The sequence below is a fragment of the Tachypleus tridentatus genome, chromosome 2, assembly GCF_004210375.1.
Source record: "Tachypleus tridentatus isolate NWPU-2018 chromosome 2, ASM421037v1, whole genome shotgun sequence".
NCBI classification, from domain to species: Eukaryota; Metazoa; Arthropoda; class Merostomata; order Xiphosura; family Limulidae; genus Tachypleus; species Tachypleus tridentatus.
Genome location: NC_134826.1, coordinates 77,428,567 through 77,445,150, shown reverse-complemented (window position 1 = coordinate 77,445,150; position 16,584 = coordinate 77,428,567). Strand labels below are relative to the sequence as shown.

The 16,584-nt window shown below is 34.1% G+C and overlaps 2 protein-coding genes across 4 annotated transcripts in view; one reads left to right on the top strand and one right to left on the bottom strand.

Moving 5' to 3' along the window:
• The window catches only part of LOC143244287 (proton channel OtopLc-like), a 62,172-nt gene that overhangs the window by 32,033 nt on the left and 13,555 nt on the right, over window positions 1–16,584 (top strand). For all 3 annotated transcript variants that reach the window (XM_076488665.1, XM_076488666.1, XM_076488667.1), the window contains 2 exons: window positions 1,300–1,414; window positions 14,362–14,620. In XM_076488665.1, the coding sequence (XP_076344780.1) occupies window positions 1,300–1,414; window positions 14,362–14,620 (374 nt within the window). The remainder of the gene's footprint in view (window positions 1–1,299; window positions 1,415–14,361; window positions 14,621–16,584) is intronic.
• LOC143244288 (uncharacterized) overlaps window positions 12,679–16,584 on the bottom strand; it is a 73,839-nt gene continuing 69,933 nt past the window's right edge. The window contains exon 4 of the mRNA XM_076488674.1: window positions 12,679–13,846. Coding sequence (XP_076344789.1) covers window positions 13,827–13,846 — 20 coding nt within the window. The 3' untranslated portion in view covers window positions 12,679–13,826. The remainder of the gene's footprint in view (window positions 13,847–16,584) is intronic.

The following is a 16,584-nucleotide window of genomic DNA, read 5'->3' as shown; positions in this document are numbered from 1 at the left end:
ATCATGTAAGGAGAGCACAGACTACACACATCCTTGCTGTTTGAAGTACTTCTTTGAAAGGCGCATCAGCTTTACCTTTATTTCTGCCTAACCATATTTCAGATTTAAGTTTGCTTGAAGGGAGAGTGATACTTTGGTTTGACCCCCATTGAACTTATTATCGCATAAATCCAGTGCATTTATTTTCTTACATTAAAGAAACTAACTTAAAAACCTTGGTCCAAAATTTTGGTTAATTATATGGTTAAGCTATGAACGAGTTTGAGCTCTGTTATCCATTACGACATTTTGTTAAGAAAGGGAAATGAAAGAAAATAATTTTTCCTTTATAATCATGTCTGAATTAATTATTTCACCTTAAATTCTGCTTAAGTTATTAAAATGGAGAAATCTCTGATTTAAATAACATATGCAAGGCTGGAGAATCTATTGTTCATTTGAAGCATTATGAGAAATGTCTTTAAAAAAAACTTTGCATTTGCTTCCTTCTTTTGTACGTCTGTGTGTGTGGAGGGTGATACCAACCTGTCTTGTATAAGAGAATGAGGAATGAATACAAATTTTTAACTTATTCAAACATGTCAGTAGGAATCATTTCATAGTTTAAATAAAGATCTACTTAGGTGTATTTTCGTTTTAGATTTTATAAAAGCTATTCACTGTAATTTTGTTTATATAATCATTTTCTCCAACTTAGTCGTGTTTGCAATATCACAAGCTGATGATACATTTAATGTATTAGAAACTGTAAATGTTATCGATTCCCATATGGCATTTATTTCTTTATCAGAAATACTGGGTAGAGTTTCACAGACAGCTAAAATCTTTCACAAGAGGAATTTCATTTAGTGCGCATAGAAACAAAAGTGTAGCGTATAAAGAACGTTCGCTTCATAAACCTTGTCCTTTAAAATATGCTTTGTGTTGTGATCGCGTTTATGTAAAAAAACTGTGTGTTTTCTTATAGAAAAACCACACCACGCGTTCTGATGAGTCTATTGAGGGGTATGGAACCCTTGATTTTAGTGTTGTAAAACCGTAAACTTACCACGGTTATGTGACATGTGAAACATGCAACCGAAGAAAAACCTTTTCTCGCGTTGCTTGCTACTGTTATACGGATTGATGTCTAAACGACTTTTCTGAACTGAAAAAATTTTTGTTGTCATATGTTTGCCTGACAAACTCTGATATTTCAGATCGCTGTATTGAAACTTAAAAAATGTTGCTGATGGTTTAGTGTTTTCAGTTTTCGACCTATTAAAATTGATAAAATAACTTTCTTTTTTTCAATTATAGGACTGGCATTGTGATGATGCTGAGTGCTGTGTATGCTAAACTGTTGGTTGTTATGGGCATCTGCTTTCCTCTCGGTGAAGTAATTTCACATCGAATCCCAGTTTCGTATTATGAGGTGTGTATAGAGTACAAAAATACAATATGAAAAATAATTAACTATAACAAATTCAACTTATACAAATCACAAGGAACTTTAACGATATTTTAATTACCTTTGTTACTAGAGTTCAGCCCCATATTAAAGCCTTCACCATACAAAAAATTATACTCAGTGATATCTCAAACAAATGTGTTATTTTCATTCATAAGGAATCTTACAAATATGCACACATAAAGAAGACAATATACGTGAAAACAATGAAACCTTCTGAAAGTTATACACATAAATATATAATAGGATATGAAAAATGGAATGATAGTGTTATAGATCTAGCACTTGCTTTAGTCGTACAAATGTAGAGATATAGTTATACAGGCACTGGGTAGCAAAAGTATCTTCCAAGCTTTAAAAAGTTGTTTCTAATCTCTTAGAAATCTTATGTTTTGATAACGTTTCTTTAACTAGTTGTTCAAATACACCAGTATAAACTGTAGTCACCAACCCTTAGTAACAAACAAAGGAAAAAATCGATTGAACTATTTGTAAAGCACAACGGACATTATACTTCCTTTCAATTGACGATTCCTTTAACACTGAATGGAAATCAGTTGACTCCAAGTACACAATAGGATTTATAGAAACTGCAAACCAGTAGCGTTGTTTGAAGTTAAGCAGAACGCTACACAATGGGTTATCTATGCTTTGTCCATCACGGGTATCGAAACCCGGATTTTAACAACATAAACCCGCAGACATACCAATGTACTACTAGGGGGAAACCAGTGCCCCTTTAGATATATTTATATACACTTGTATAAAAGTAATCACAAATAAAATTTCCAAAATATTCATGAAAAATGCGTAACTAAAAATAAATCAAAATTTTGTTTAATTGTTTTTTGTTTGTTTGTTTTTGAATTTCGCACAAAGCTACTCGAGGGCTATCTGTGCTAGCCGTCCCTAATTTAGCAGTGTAAGACTAAAGGGAAGTCAGCTAGTCATCACCACTCACCGCCAACTCTTGGGCTACTCTTTTACCAACGAATAGTGGGATTGATCGTCACATTATAACACCCCCACGGCTGAAAGGGCGAGCATGTTTGGCGCGACGGGGATGCGAACCCGCAACCCTCAGATCACGAGTCGCACGCCTTAACGCGCTTGGCCATGCCGGGCCGATTTAGTTAAATAAATTATATTAAATGTATAAGTGCCATCTGGCAGTTACAATCCTACGTTCACCGAAACCAAAGTGAAATATATATGCAAAAACGAAATATATATTGCATATATATTTCTCTACAAGTGGGTTTTCTCGACATCACTGATAGTTAAATATAGGTGATGACGAGAAACCCACTTGAAGTAAAAGTGTATCTCAGAACGGCTGGTACAGGCATTAACACTTTTACCGAAATAAAGCAGAAAATAACGTTTTGACATTCTTAGGTCATCTTCAGGTTAACAAAGGTTAACGCTGTTCTCTGCTTTATTAGTAAAAATGTTAAAACCCATACCATAAACGATATACTTCCAAGGTGTTTAACACAAGCTAATAGGTTGAACTGTCTTTGCAACACAAGTCACCAGTCTGTAACACAAATTATTTTCCTAGATAGTATGTGTTATTTCTTAATTCCTTTTGTCGTAAAAGTACAGAAAATGGACATTAGTGATGTCGAGAAAACCTACTAGTAGAGAAAAATATATATGTAAAAACGGCTCGTTTGGGTTGAAAAAATATTTTACATATAGGAGCGAACAACATTTCGACCTTCTTCGGTCATCGTCAGGAAGGTCGAAACGTTATTCGCTCCTCTACGTAAAAATATTTTCTCAACCCAAACGAGCCGTTTTTACATATATAAAATATGGATATTATTCCCTTCAAACTTTGATTTTGTAACCTGAATAATGAAATTTAGAAAATGACCTATTTTCTATGTAAAAACGGGCAAATTTGCACATTTTCATTTACATAAAGTCTGAATAAAACAACATATGAATCAAGATTTACATGTATTTATACTAAAGTTATACAAAAATGAACAAAAATGTTTAGAAGTAAGTAGTTTTTCGAGATTTGCGACTGTAATGAAAATCACTTTCACGTATCAGCTCCCAAATATAGTTTCTATCATGTTTGCGTTATACGCCCCTTGGTAGCGGCTTTCAAAGTCCAGTATATTTTGGTGGAAGCGCTCGCCTTCCTCCGAGTATGCTCCCATGTTTTCCTTGAAATTATAAAGATGAGCATCAAGGATATGGACTTTCAGGGACGTCCTGCAGCCTATTTTGCCGTGGTTCTTCATTAGAGCCTCAACCAGTTCTACATAATTTTCGGCCTTGCGATTGCCGAAGAAGCCCCGCACCACTGCAACAAAGCTGCCCAAAGCTTTTATTTCCTTCCTACTGAGCTTCTTGGGGAATTCTGTGCACTCCAGGATCTTCTTTATTTATGATCCAACGTAGATACCAGCTTTGACCTTTGCTTTGTTTTTTTTGGAATTTCGCACAAAGCTACTCGAGGGCTATCTGTGCTAGCCGTCCCTAATTTAGCAGTGTAAGACTAGAGGGAAGGCAGCTAGTCATCACCACCCACCGCCAACTCTTGGGCTACTCTTTTACTAACAAATAGTGGGATTGACCGTCACATTATAACGTACCCACGGCTGGGAGGGTGAGCATGTTTGGCGCGAGTCGGGCGCGAACCCGCGACCCTCAGATTACGAAGCGCACGCCTTAACGCGCTAGGCCATGCCGGGCCCCTTGACCTTTGCCTTAGACTGCTTAGAAAAGTCTCGAAGAAACTTGAAGGCTACAGACTCCTTATCAAAAGCTGTGACAAATTGTTTCATAATACCCAATTTTATGTGCGATAGTAGAAGTAACACCTTCTGGAGGTCCACTAGTGGCTCACACTTGACATTGTACCTCCCCACAGAGAACTCGGTCCGTTGTGGCCAGTGCTTTCTGTTGTATAGCGCTGCGGTGTCCCTACGGTCCCAAAGAGTGCATAAGCTTGAAGAATGTCGGTGATGCTTCCTCTATCTTTGGACTTGCACACTTTCATCTAACAAATCCCACTCCTTGAGCCTAAATGTCAAAAGCTCGTCATTTGACTTTGTTAGACCAAGATCTCTGATAAAGTCATTGAGGTCTCTTTGGTTGGGGTATTATAGGTTTTTCTCACCAGCTGCACCTCTGAAATTGTAATCTGGATCTTCAACGTCTAGCTCCTTTTCTGAGGATGGCTGCTTTCTCTCTGGCGGAGTGGGTACAGGGGGCTCAGGGCAGTGTGGCACTAGCGCGATGGATGATGGAAGGTCCGAATACATGAATAACAGATGCATTCTTGCCAGCCCAACATTTGGAAGGGTCCACCATGCAGAAGTATCAACTGCTTGAGAGGTCAGTAAGTTCATGTCAAATTCTTGGAGTAGCAAACTTCATGGTTCTTTTTTCCCCTCTGTACCATCCTACAAAAGGGCAAAATAAAAATGTTATTATGAAGAATAAATTTATTTCATCTACAATTAATGTGTAAGAGGTTTATGCAGAATATTTTATATGTGATTTTTTTTCTATACTATTGGAAATTTTAAAAAATAATTAAAATATATTTAAATTTTAAAAAGTCTAAAATTTGTATAATATAAAATCTTACTATTCAAGCAAGCACAAACTGTCCATCTTACCTTTTAGAGTTTCTTGCAGTGTTCACAGGTAAAATGAGGGGTCTAGGGTTTGTCTTCATCCCCAATAGGCTTCACATATTTTAGCAGATGCTGTTACAGAGTACTTTTCCTCTCTTGTCTTAGTAAATTGGCCACATAGATAGCAGAATGTGTATGGAGAATGCTTACAGCTCCTTGATGCCATCTTTGATAAAATCAGATGGATATATGTGTTCATTTAAGGAGCTAGAACGAAACTGAAGTGGTGTGTGATGAGTCTCTGTATACATATTACTATAGAAAGTTCAAGAATGTTGTAGAACTTATAACAATTTTCAAGAACTTTCTAGAATATTTTTGAAAATTCTTGTAAGTTCGAAAAAAATTTCTATCAACTACTCATGGTCATAAAAGCAAAGTTTGAAGAAAAAAATAGGTCTTTTCCATTTAATTTAGGCATAAGCAATTGGGAAATAACACTTTCTGCCCAGGAAGAAAAAAAAGTAAAAGTTTAATTACATAGTCTAATCGGTCGTCTCACAATCAACTATGGCTCTACCTCGTGTAAGTAACATCTTGTGTCATTGCTTTTCCAAAACTTCAGTAATTATATATTTGTGCTTGTAATGGATGGGATTCAAATATGTTGTTATATTTACTAAAATATTATTCTGTTTTTAAAACTCTTCCTAGGCTGGTTTACTGTAGTTGAACGCGGTAACATAGAAAATACGATTCTGCTGTAAACAGGAATACATGTTGCGATAACACATGCTTTATCATTTTCTATTCTGACAGCAGAACAAAAAATATCTAGAAAACTCAGAACACTTGATACGGCTTGTTTCGTTAATAGATGATGTTATTAGAGGTTGCTTAATTTTGTGGGTTATTTTCTTGTTGAGAGGGTTGAATCTTTTGATCCGTTACAATTAGTAATACTGATTTCGGTTATCAGCCTTAGCTAGCGCAATGACTGGATCGCAACCTTATTGAGTTTCACATAATTCTCTATGAAAGATACACCTTGACGAATAAACTAGAACCAAACATAGCCTAAAGTGACGTTAAATAAGATCATTACAAAGATATGACACAAAATAGTGTACCTGAATTAAAATTCTGTGCTACTTTTCGACAGCCTGTTTGTCTTTGTTCATTTAAAAATTAAATGTATGGCACTGATCTGTTTGAAAGGTAGGTTAAGTAATATAAGTTGTAAGCATTTGTCGAGAGACTTAAAATGGGCGACGTTTCGATATTCGTGCTGAGAGTTTCATTAGGGCATTGCAATTGTTCAATTATATTTATTCTGTTTTTTATAATAGATAATAGATATCTTATACAAAGTTTTTTTTATACCTTCAATGAAAAACTCTAGGATATTATCAGAAAGTGAAATTTGCTTCTTACTAGTTCTTGGAGTCTTATCATCCTTTAAAAGTCTGCAATCTTCAGACACTGAGAGAAGAACAGAACTGGATTAAATTGTTTTTTTTTCATTTCGAAATTAAGAACTACATTTAACTCTTTGAATATCATAATAGATATGTCATATACTCGCAGGTGTACTGTATAAATAAAATTGAAGTATTAAAGTAGGTTGCCTATATAATAAGTTAACCTGTGTAAAAAAAAAAAAAAACTTACAATTACGTGAGATATGCACAAGGAGTGAAGTTTGTTAGCTTCAGATAGGCACGTTTATTGTAAAATTTTGAAAAAATGTAATAAACAAAATGAATTAGAATATTTTTAATATAATATTTAGATGAAAAAAAAATAGAGATGTTACTACTACTTACCACTGGTATGTTTGCAGAATTAAAACGCTAGAAACCGAGTTTTGATACACAACGTGGGCAGAGCATATATAACTCATTGTGTATCTTTGTGCTTACCTTCAAACAACAATCATTAATATAAGCTAAGTCAAAAACGAAAATTGTGCATTAAAATAAAACAGACAATATCCATCAAATCCAGGAAGTCAGTAAAGCAGCCTCACAGATGCATTTTGTGAAGTAAATATATATAGACCAACATCAAAGTTTAAGAGCCCCAAAAATAACAAGGCAAGTTCCACGGGTAATCCAAAAGTTAATTTTAAAATGATATATTTTCTGCCAACAGTTAAATTAAAATTATTTTACTTACATATTCCTAGAGTATTTGTTTTTGATAACAACCACTATGTTACATTCTAGCAATAGTAGACCTAGTAATAATTATAATTATTTTAATACATCAAATATGTAAAACGCTTATTACTATCTGACGAACAATACATTATCCATGTGTAGTGCTTACTTTATTAGTTTGTTTTTTGAATTTCGCGCAAAGCTACACGAGGGCTATCTGCGCTAGCCGTTCCTAATTTAGCAGTGTAAGACTAGAGGGAAGGCAGCTAGTAATCACCACCCACCGCCAACTCTTGGGCTACTCTTTTACCAACGAATAGTGGAATTGACCATCACATTATAACGCCCCCACGGCTGAAAGGGCGAGCCTTAACACACTTGGCCATGCCGGGCCTGCATGCTTTATTAATTCTAAGCTAGTAACAATAAACCATCAATAATTATCACTAATACATGCAGTTAACAACTTATGTTATTGCATTCGGTTTTTAGCATCTAACTTGTTAAGATTTTCAGCTACAAATATAGCACTTTCACAACTTTAACTTTTTTAATTTACGATATCAGCCATTTTTCTAGTTTAATTAAGGATTTATTATTTCTGATTGATAATAATAATAACAATTAGCCATCATTACAGAATACATTTTAGAAGTTTTACTATTTATATAATACTGTGCAAAAGTGTTAGGACAAGGGAATATTTTGTCATTCTTTCCATTTTATGGGGCTAATTTTTCCGTGCAATTACAAAATATAAATTTTACTATGGTAATGCGTCACTGGTTCCGGTTGACAATTGAATGAACCAGAGTGAGAGTAATTATCGTTCTTTACCAAGGAGATGGTTATGTTTGAATGAACACACTGATCAAATTTTAGAGTCTGAAATATTTCCAGCCATGCCCGTGCAGTGTCTTAACTATATATAAAGAAGCTATTAAGGAGCTAGCACTCCACAAATAAACTTTGATAAATACAGTGTTCAACACTATATTAAGCTTCGTTGTCATGCTGCAACCACAAAATTATAGCTAATTGTCAGTAAAGCAGAAAGTTTAAATAAATGTTTCACGTGATCCTGGTTGGACTCTTGAACAAATTGTTGCAGACATGAAATGCTCTCCAAATACTGTCAAATACGCCTTAGATCATGAGATCGAAACAGGTAAACTTGAAAATAGGAAAGGAAGAGACAGAGTACCTAAACTCTATGATACTCATGGTAACTATCTTCATTTATGTAACCTTTAGGACAGACGGAAGACTGCCATTGACCTCAAAAATGAGATAAACTACCATGCACCAAATGACAGAAAATGGTCCAGATCTACAGTATCAAGAAGAATCCATGACAATGGAATATTTCTTCGTGAAAACAGTTAGAAAACCGTTACTTCGATATTTAAATATTGTCAGGTACAAAAACTGGGCTGTTGGTGATGGAAAAAAGGTTTTAATGACGGATGAATCCAAGTTTGAAATATTTGATTCAAAGCGTAGGTTGTACATCTGGTGGAACAAAGGCAAAAAATACTTACCTCTATGCATAGCACTTACCTTGAAGCATGGAAGTGTTTTACCGCTGAGGCAACAGGTGATATTTGCGAAAGAGATGGAATAATGGTCCAGTGCAAGTACCATCAGATACTGATTCGTCATGATGTACTCAATGGTTCGCGTATTATTGGTAAGGGATTCTACTATGCAGAAAATGATGACCCCAAACATGCACGCAACCTATGCAGAAATTACTTAGCTAAGAAATAAGATGCCAAGGTCATTCAAATAATGCAATGGCTCCCATAGAATCCCGATCTTAACCCATTTTAGCAAATCTAGGATTTTATAGATCAAAAACTTAAGATACCAAAAGTTGCTTCCAAAGACACTTTATGGGTGTGTATTAGAGACTTTTGGAATAAAATTCCAGAGGACACTTTCATTAAATGTGTTGTAACAATACCTAAAAGACTCTGCAGCTGATAAAGCAAAACAGGGATTCACAAAATATTAACTGTTTGCTGAGCACAATCACTTCCATTGAGTTTCTTTTGTACTAAATATGAAGATTAATAACATTTTGATGTTTCTTCTGTTGTTTACCTTCTACTGTTCTTCGAAAGTAACCTGAAATCATTTTTTTTACTTTGTTCTAACACTTTCAAACTACCTTCAAAGGTAAATCACAGCTGGAATATTACAATGTTATTAATCTCCATGTTTAGTACAACAGAAACTCAGTGGAAATGTTTGAACCAAATATTTCAAACTTACACTTATCCGTCAATAACACACTTTTTCAATCATCGACAGATTATTTTTGTACTTTTTTAGTACATTTTAGTCTCTTGATAATATTCGGATATCGAAATAAAGGTTTTTTAACTGCTAAATAACCAAATATTCCATTCTTATTCACTTTTCTTTACATTGTATATGTTGACACCTTTTGTCATTTAGTGGATGGTCGTTTATCTCATTCTTTAGATCAGTGATATTCTTCCTTCTGTTCCGAAGGTTGCATAAACGAAAATACTTAACATGAATAACAATTCGTTTAGGTGTTCTACCTCTTTCTTTCCTATTTTCAAATTTACCTGTCTCAGTTTTATGTTCTGGGGTGTAGTTGACACTCAGTGATGTCGAGAAACACACTTGTTGAGAAATTTATATGCAAAAACGGCTCGTTTTTGTCGTGAACCTGACGATGACCAAAGAAGGTCGAAACGTTGTTCGCTCTTCTATGTAAAATATTTTCTCAACCCAAACGAGCCGTTTTTGCATATAAAATGTAGTTGACACTGCTTGGGAAGTATTTCAAGTCTGTAGAAATTTGTAGGAGAGTCTAACCAGAATAAAGCTTTTATGTAAAATCTCTGCTGCTCTACAGACTATTTTCCATGCGGCATGACAGCAAAGCTTAATATCATGATATATGGTGTTAAGCACTGTTTTTATCAAATTGCTATCAAACAGATCGTTTTTAGAATATACTGATAGCTCCTTGATAGCTTCTTTTTAGATAATGCATGGGCATCATAAATTTGATCAGAATGGCTATTCAAATAGAGCCTTTATGACATGCTGTGCGTACAAAAATATTGAAATTCAAAAGAATATTAAGTATTCTCAATCTGGCTCGTTAAATTGTCAGTCGTGATCAGTGAAACAACACTATAATTTGAAATTCACATTCTGCAGTGTCATGGAAGAATTAGTCCTATAAAATGGAAAGAATGGCAAAATATTTTCCCGTCCTAACACTTTTGCACAGTATATATTAAGTTAACATTGTATAGGCCATTATAACCAGCTGGAGGGAGAGAACTAAGTTAAAACGGTTTAAACTGTCAAAATCGGCGATGACATAGTGAAGAGAAAACTAACCAGTTTTTGTTCATGATGATATGATGAAAAGAAATTGAAAAATATGTAGATCTTCAGAGTCAACAGGAAGATGAAATCATAAGGAAAAGGTTAAAACTGTGTAGACCACCAAGGTAATCTTCAGGAAAGAATCATGTGTAGCACTGTTTAAGCTATCAGATTCAGCGAGAGTATGAGATCTTACGAAGTACATTGACTCTATACAGACCATCAGTAACAACTGGAGAACGAGATCTGAAAGAGTAAAATAGCACTGTTCACACCATCAGGATCAGCTGAACGGTGAGGTATTAAGTCATCTCAGGTCTCTCAAAGTTTTAGAAGAACAGTGGTGATTTCCATGTTTTTACGTATATATCACATTACAGTTAATAGAATTTGTCCAGATATTCTACTAACTTTACAGTCTCTTTTCATATGTATCACGACAAGTGAATAGAAAGTTCACAAACATATATACACACATATATACCCATATACAATTAATCGGAAAATACTCTCCCTATGTCTCCTTCATTCCTCTTTCGTTCATATACATAATCAGATATTCACAAATATAACACCAGTTTTAACCCTAACTAGATGGATCTTATATCTATATACAATGTTTAGTAGTTGTAATTAGAATGATGCCACAAATTAACCTTAATAACTCAAGCATGAAATGGTTTCTGAATTTTGACAGCCACTCATTGCAGTTACCTGTGAAAATAGATTAAAGAGTTATGGTCCCATTTCTAAAAAACGTGCCTCATCTAAGATAGCTTCATGTTCACTCTTGTTACTAATAGCCCCTAAACAAGTTATAACGTAAGTTTCAGATGCGAGTCTAGTGTACGACGGCTTAAGCGTATTTACATGAAATGTTCATCCACTACATTTCACCACTTACATATACCTTATTGGTCACTTTACCGACAACCTTAATTACGTGGAAGGGACCTCTCCACGTTGTCACTAAACAATTTTTTGGTGTAATCTAGTACCACAACGAATATAGTTAGACAATTAAAACTTGTGAATATCTTCTTGAAACAGAATAAACTAAAATGCGTGCTGTCAAATAAATTCAGATAAGGATAACAATGTCACTATATATATTATATATTAGCGGCTCGCTGACATTCTTATCATAGTGAAGTTTTTAGCTCGTCCTTTTCTGAGTAACTTTGACTTCTAGCTTCCATTCTCTACCACAAGCTGATCACACATGCTAACACATTGCATGACTCAGTTTTGTCTCTGGATCAGTTAATGTTTAATTAACCATATGGATCCCGAAAATCTTATAGTATCTCAAAAAATGTAAATTTTGTTGTTGCTTAAGCGACTTCAAAAGACAGTATCATCTCCTAGTTAAAACGATTCCCCTGCACCAATCCTATTAATGTGATCTTAATTGTCTTATTTGCTCTCTCGCACATTCCATTTCGTGGAAGTCGAAAATATCCGTTATGTTTCATCTTAATCCTGTTGCCTTCTGTAAGTCTTGCATTGTTGTCGATCGAAAATTGCTCGTTAAATTTGATAAAAGTTCTTCAGGAAACCCGAACTCTGAGAATATTACTATCAATTTTCACGCTATTGTCTCTGTTTCTGTAGAATCTAATGCTACTTCTTCTGGATATACAATTATATATTTAATTCCTTACTCTGTTATTTGAACTAATAACTAGCAAGTTAACCATTGAGAGTTCAATGTTCTTACCAGTTAGACAGCATGCTGGAGAGCATTTGATGTAAGTCTACATATCTCTAAATATACCTGAGTAGTGATCGCTTTTTCTGGTCTTATTTGTCGTTTTAGTTACACCTACATATCAAGTCAACACCACATCCTGCCTTAACCCTAACTGTTTCTATACATTCTTTTGGAAATACTACGTGATTACTACAATATATTGCATAATTTCTGCTATACTTGGATACGTGTTTTCACTGATATTGGCGTATTTTACAAATTAACAGCTTCTGAGTTTTTAACTTATTACAAAGGAAAACAGAATGTGGAATACTATGTGCCACCCTTACAACTATAGAGTGTCCCAAAAATATGTATACACACTTTAAATGATTATAAATACAACGTTTATTAAGATATATCTAGGTTTTATACTCCTAGTTTAAGAAGACAAGTGTAGAATGTTTTGAGTTGTCGCAGGTGTTCGAACTGATGACCGTTTTGATACTAGGCACTGCTGACAACACGGATAGATGAAATTTCAAACTTCACGAATCATTTCATTTGGTATTTGGGTGCATTCTCTTTCAATTACTGCTCTAAGCTCATTGATGGTTGCAGTTTTTGTTCTATAAACTTTATCTTTGACGTATTCCCATAAAAAAAAAGTCCAGAGGTGTAAGATCTATTGAACGCGGGAAAAATTCAGTGCTACCTCTTCACCCAATCCATCTGTTCAGCAAATTTTCGTCAAGATAGACCCTCACATTACGATTTTAGTGGGGAGGTGCTCCATCTTGTGGAAATAAAACTCCTCATCTCCAAATTGTTCTCAATGTGTGGCACAACAGATTCTTGTGGCAAGTTCAGATAAACGAGACCAGTGATTGTGTTTCCGAAAAAGAATGGTCCAATTACGACAAATGCTGATAATCCACACCACACTGAACCCCTGGTAAGTTTACGTGGTGTTCAATCGTAACTTGTGGGTTCTGAGGTGCCCAGTAGGTGCAAGTGTGGTGATTAAGTGATGAGCCATTTAACTTAAATGTGGCCTGATCACTCCAGGCAACCTTGTTTGTAAACTGTGCATCATCAGCAGATTTCGCCAGGTACCACTCACAAAATTCATCTCTCCGGTCAGGATCATCTTCACTGAGGGCGTGGACTAATGCCAGAGTAAAACTTTTCCAATGAACGCGCTTCAACATGCGATGGACGCTCGATTTTGAGATTCCTTTCTCACGGGCTGTTTGCCGAACAGATTTTCTTGGAGATCGGTGGAGACTTTTCAACAGCTCTGCTTCTCGTGTGGGACTGGTGGACAATCACGGTCTTCCAGAACGCCCTTTATGGACGTATTGAACACTTCCATTTGTTTCAATTGTTTTTTCTGATACGAGTAATGGTAAGTCGCGTTGGTGGATCTGTTTGAAACTCCCTTCTAAACCGTCTTTGCATTTCAGCTACGTTCTCACACTTCCAGTAACACTTTAAGATAAATTGCCTTTTCTCAAAGCTTGGCGTTGCTTCTGCCATTACTTCAAATCAGTTGCATCTGTAAAAAAAGAAAGTTTGAGTGAGATAGAATCATTCAAAGTGTGTATATATTTTTCTGGGACACCCTTTATTTATTGTACTTTCAATATCATGACATTTTAGGTCTAGTATGAAAATAACTTTATTCAATAAACAACGCTGAGAATTTTTTTCAACTGAAAAATATTTGGTTATAGTTTAGATGAAAATAAAAATACTTTATTCAATTTTCATTTCATAACTCGAGTTAGTTTAGTTTAGGTCCGTAAACCTGCCAATGTCTAGAGTGTGGAAACGAGGATTCCCTGTTTGAGTCACGTCGCCACAATAAATACACTCTGATCTTTAGGATCATAGGTATGCTATACGACTAAAGATCAAATCCCAATATTTAATCATACAAGAGCGGCTCAAGCGAATGCTTTTAACTACTATTTTCTCCTGTAGTTTTATCAGTTCAAAATTAGGAACGACTGTCTGTATAGCTGTACGCGAAAATCTTAAATAAAACAACAATATTTTTTCTTTCATTAGGGTTTCTACTTATATCTCTACTTTGGAAGCATACTATTCCTCTTCTATGTTTACGTGTTTTTGCTACGTCGAGAAAGTACAGATGAAAACATCAATTCTGTTCGAGCTCCATCGTTTCTCCAACGTCACATCAGAAACCTTATCCCATTTTACCGCACTACTGGTTTTAGTATTGGCAGCAGCAATAACAATAATCACAAGAAGAAAGTGAGCGATGGTCCTCACTGTGGAAGTTTTTATCTCCGGCTTGGTGCGGTAGGTATGTATATGTCACATAGAAAATAAGACTGCCTTTCCTCTCAATATACCTTTATGCTGTATTGTTGTCACGAGCTGTACGGAAATACTTCTTCGTAATAAGGTACTATTCAAAATAGTCTTTATAGGTCAAATTATCATAACTATTAGACATTATTAATTTAAAAAATTAAAAACAAAAATTTGTAATTAAAATTATTTTACTCAAAAATTGGCACTATGACAGAATAAATGACCATTGTATTAGCATGTTTTGTTAAGAAAAAATATAATCTATTGATTATTGTCTCTCCACAAAATGTTATTTATTACACAGTTCTTATTTCGAACCACAATAAACAAATTAAGATGAATGTGGAAAATAAAATTTATATTTAAGGTATTTTTATTATAGTCTTTATTCTGGTATGCAATTGGAAGCCTAAAAACCAAAACTGGTACATTTCGAAAAAGTTTGCCTTTTTAATATTTAAGTAGTGTGATAAAATTCTTAAAGATTTACAGTCGTGCATGGGTTGGGATGTATATATAGTTATTTAAGAAAGCTGCAAAACGTTTTACAAAATAGATTACATAACAAGGGAAAATAACGTAAATTGTACACAGCATATCCAAACCTTAAATGAAATATAATGAATGTAATCTTGAGGAGAGAGAGAAAAACAAACTGAAACCACAACACAAACATACAATACAGGGGTACACATTACAAAGTGGGTCATTATGTAATGTGCCCTGGTTTGGTTGTTTATTTCGAAGAACCGGTGAGAATAAGACCAATTTTGACATTTATTTCACTGACCTCAGATGCTTAGAAGAAACAAGGAGCAGATGTGTATGTGCTATAGCGTACAACGTCCCATACGTTTACCACCTTTTATTGTCTGCAGCCAGATGGCTGCTCATAAAAAATAAATATACCAATTTAAAGCAATACGAAAAAAGAAAAAGTAGAATAAAAGACATCAATGATGGAGACAGTAAAACTGTCTTTGAAGTTAGAATTCCAGCCTCCAATATGATATTTGGAGATAAATGCCGTTATTATACTAAGTCCAACCGATTTTATTATAAAATATTTTATCTTCCACCCTTTTTATGCTACTGTCTGGATCTTCAACGGTTCTGAAAACTACACAGAGTAGCAGTTCTTATATGAGGAAGATGATACAACTACATTAATCTACTTACACGAGATATGAATTGTTTAATAAGTAAGTGTTATCATTTCACCTGTAATATATTTCAGATTTTTATTGTATATTATATTTCGCTTAAATCACTCTTTCAAATTTATATTTGTTACAAAATAACTTAAAATATTTAATTAAACTTCTCTTATCAAACCCATTAAAAATCAGTTTATGTACTAATGTGTTAATATTAGATATTAAAAATCAGTTTATGTACTAATGTATTAATATTAGATATTAAGAACTGTACATTGCTACAAATTTCACAATAACTAAGAAGCTATGAATGTATAATACTTTGTATGACGTCTGTTGATACATTACTGTTTGAAGAGAGAGAAGTAAAATTATTTGAAATAAGAAGTAATTTCTTTTTTTCATAAATATTAATATCACTATAATTATTGATTATTTGAATGTCTAAATCTAAATAATATACTTTAGCATTTTGTATAGAGATGTTTTCAATCTGTAGAACAAATGTTACGAATATAATTATTTATTACTGGATTATTAATACTAATTAAAATCGTCAATATATCTATATGTTAAAGAATATAATTGCGGGTTTGGAAAATTATTTATAAATTTATTTTCCTAATAATGAGATATAAGTTAGCAACACAGTTTATATAATTATAACCTATTGATATGTCTATTTTTTTTGGTTTTAAGTGTATTTATCAAAATGATTATGTTTATTATTTTCGCTGAATCTGAATATGTTTTGATACTATTAGCAGTAAAAACTCGTTTTCCTACTTTTATCAGT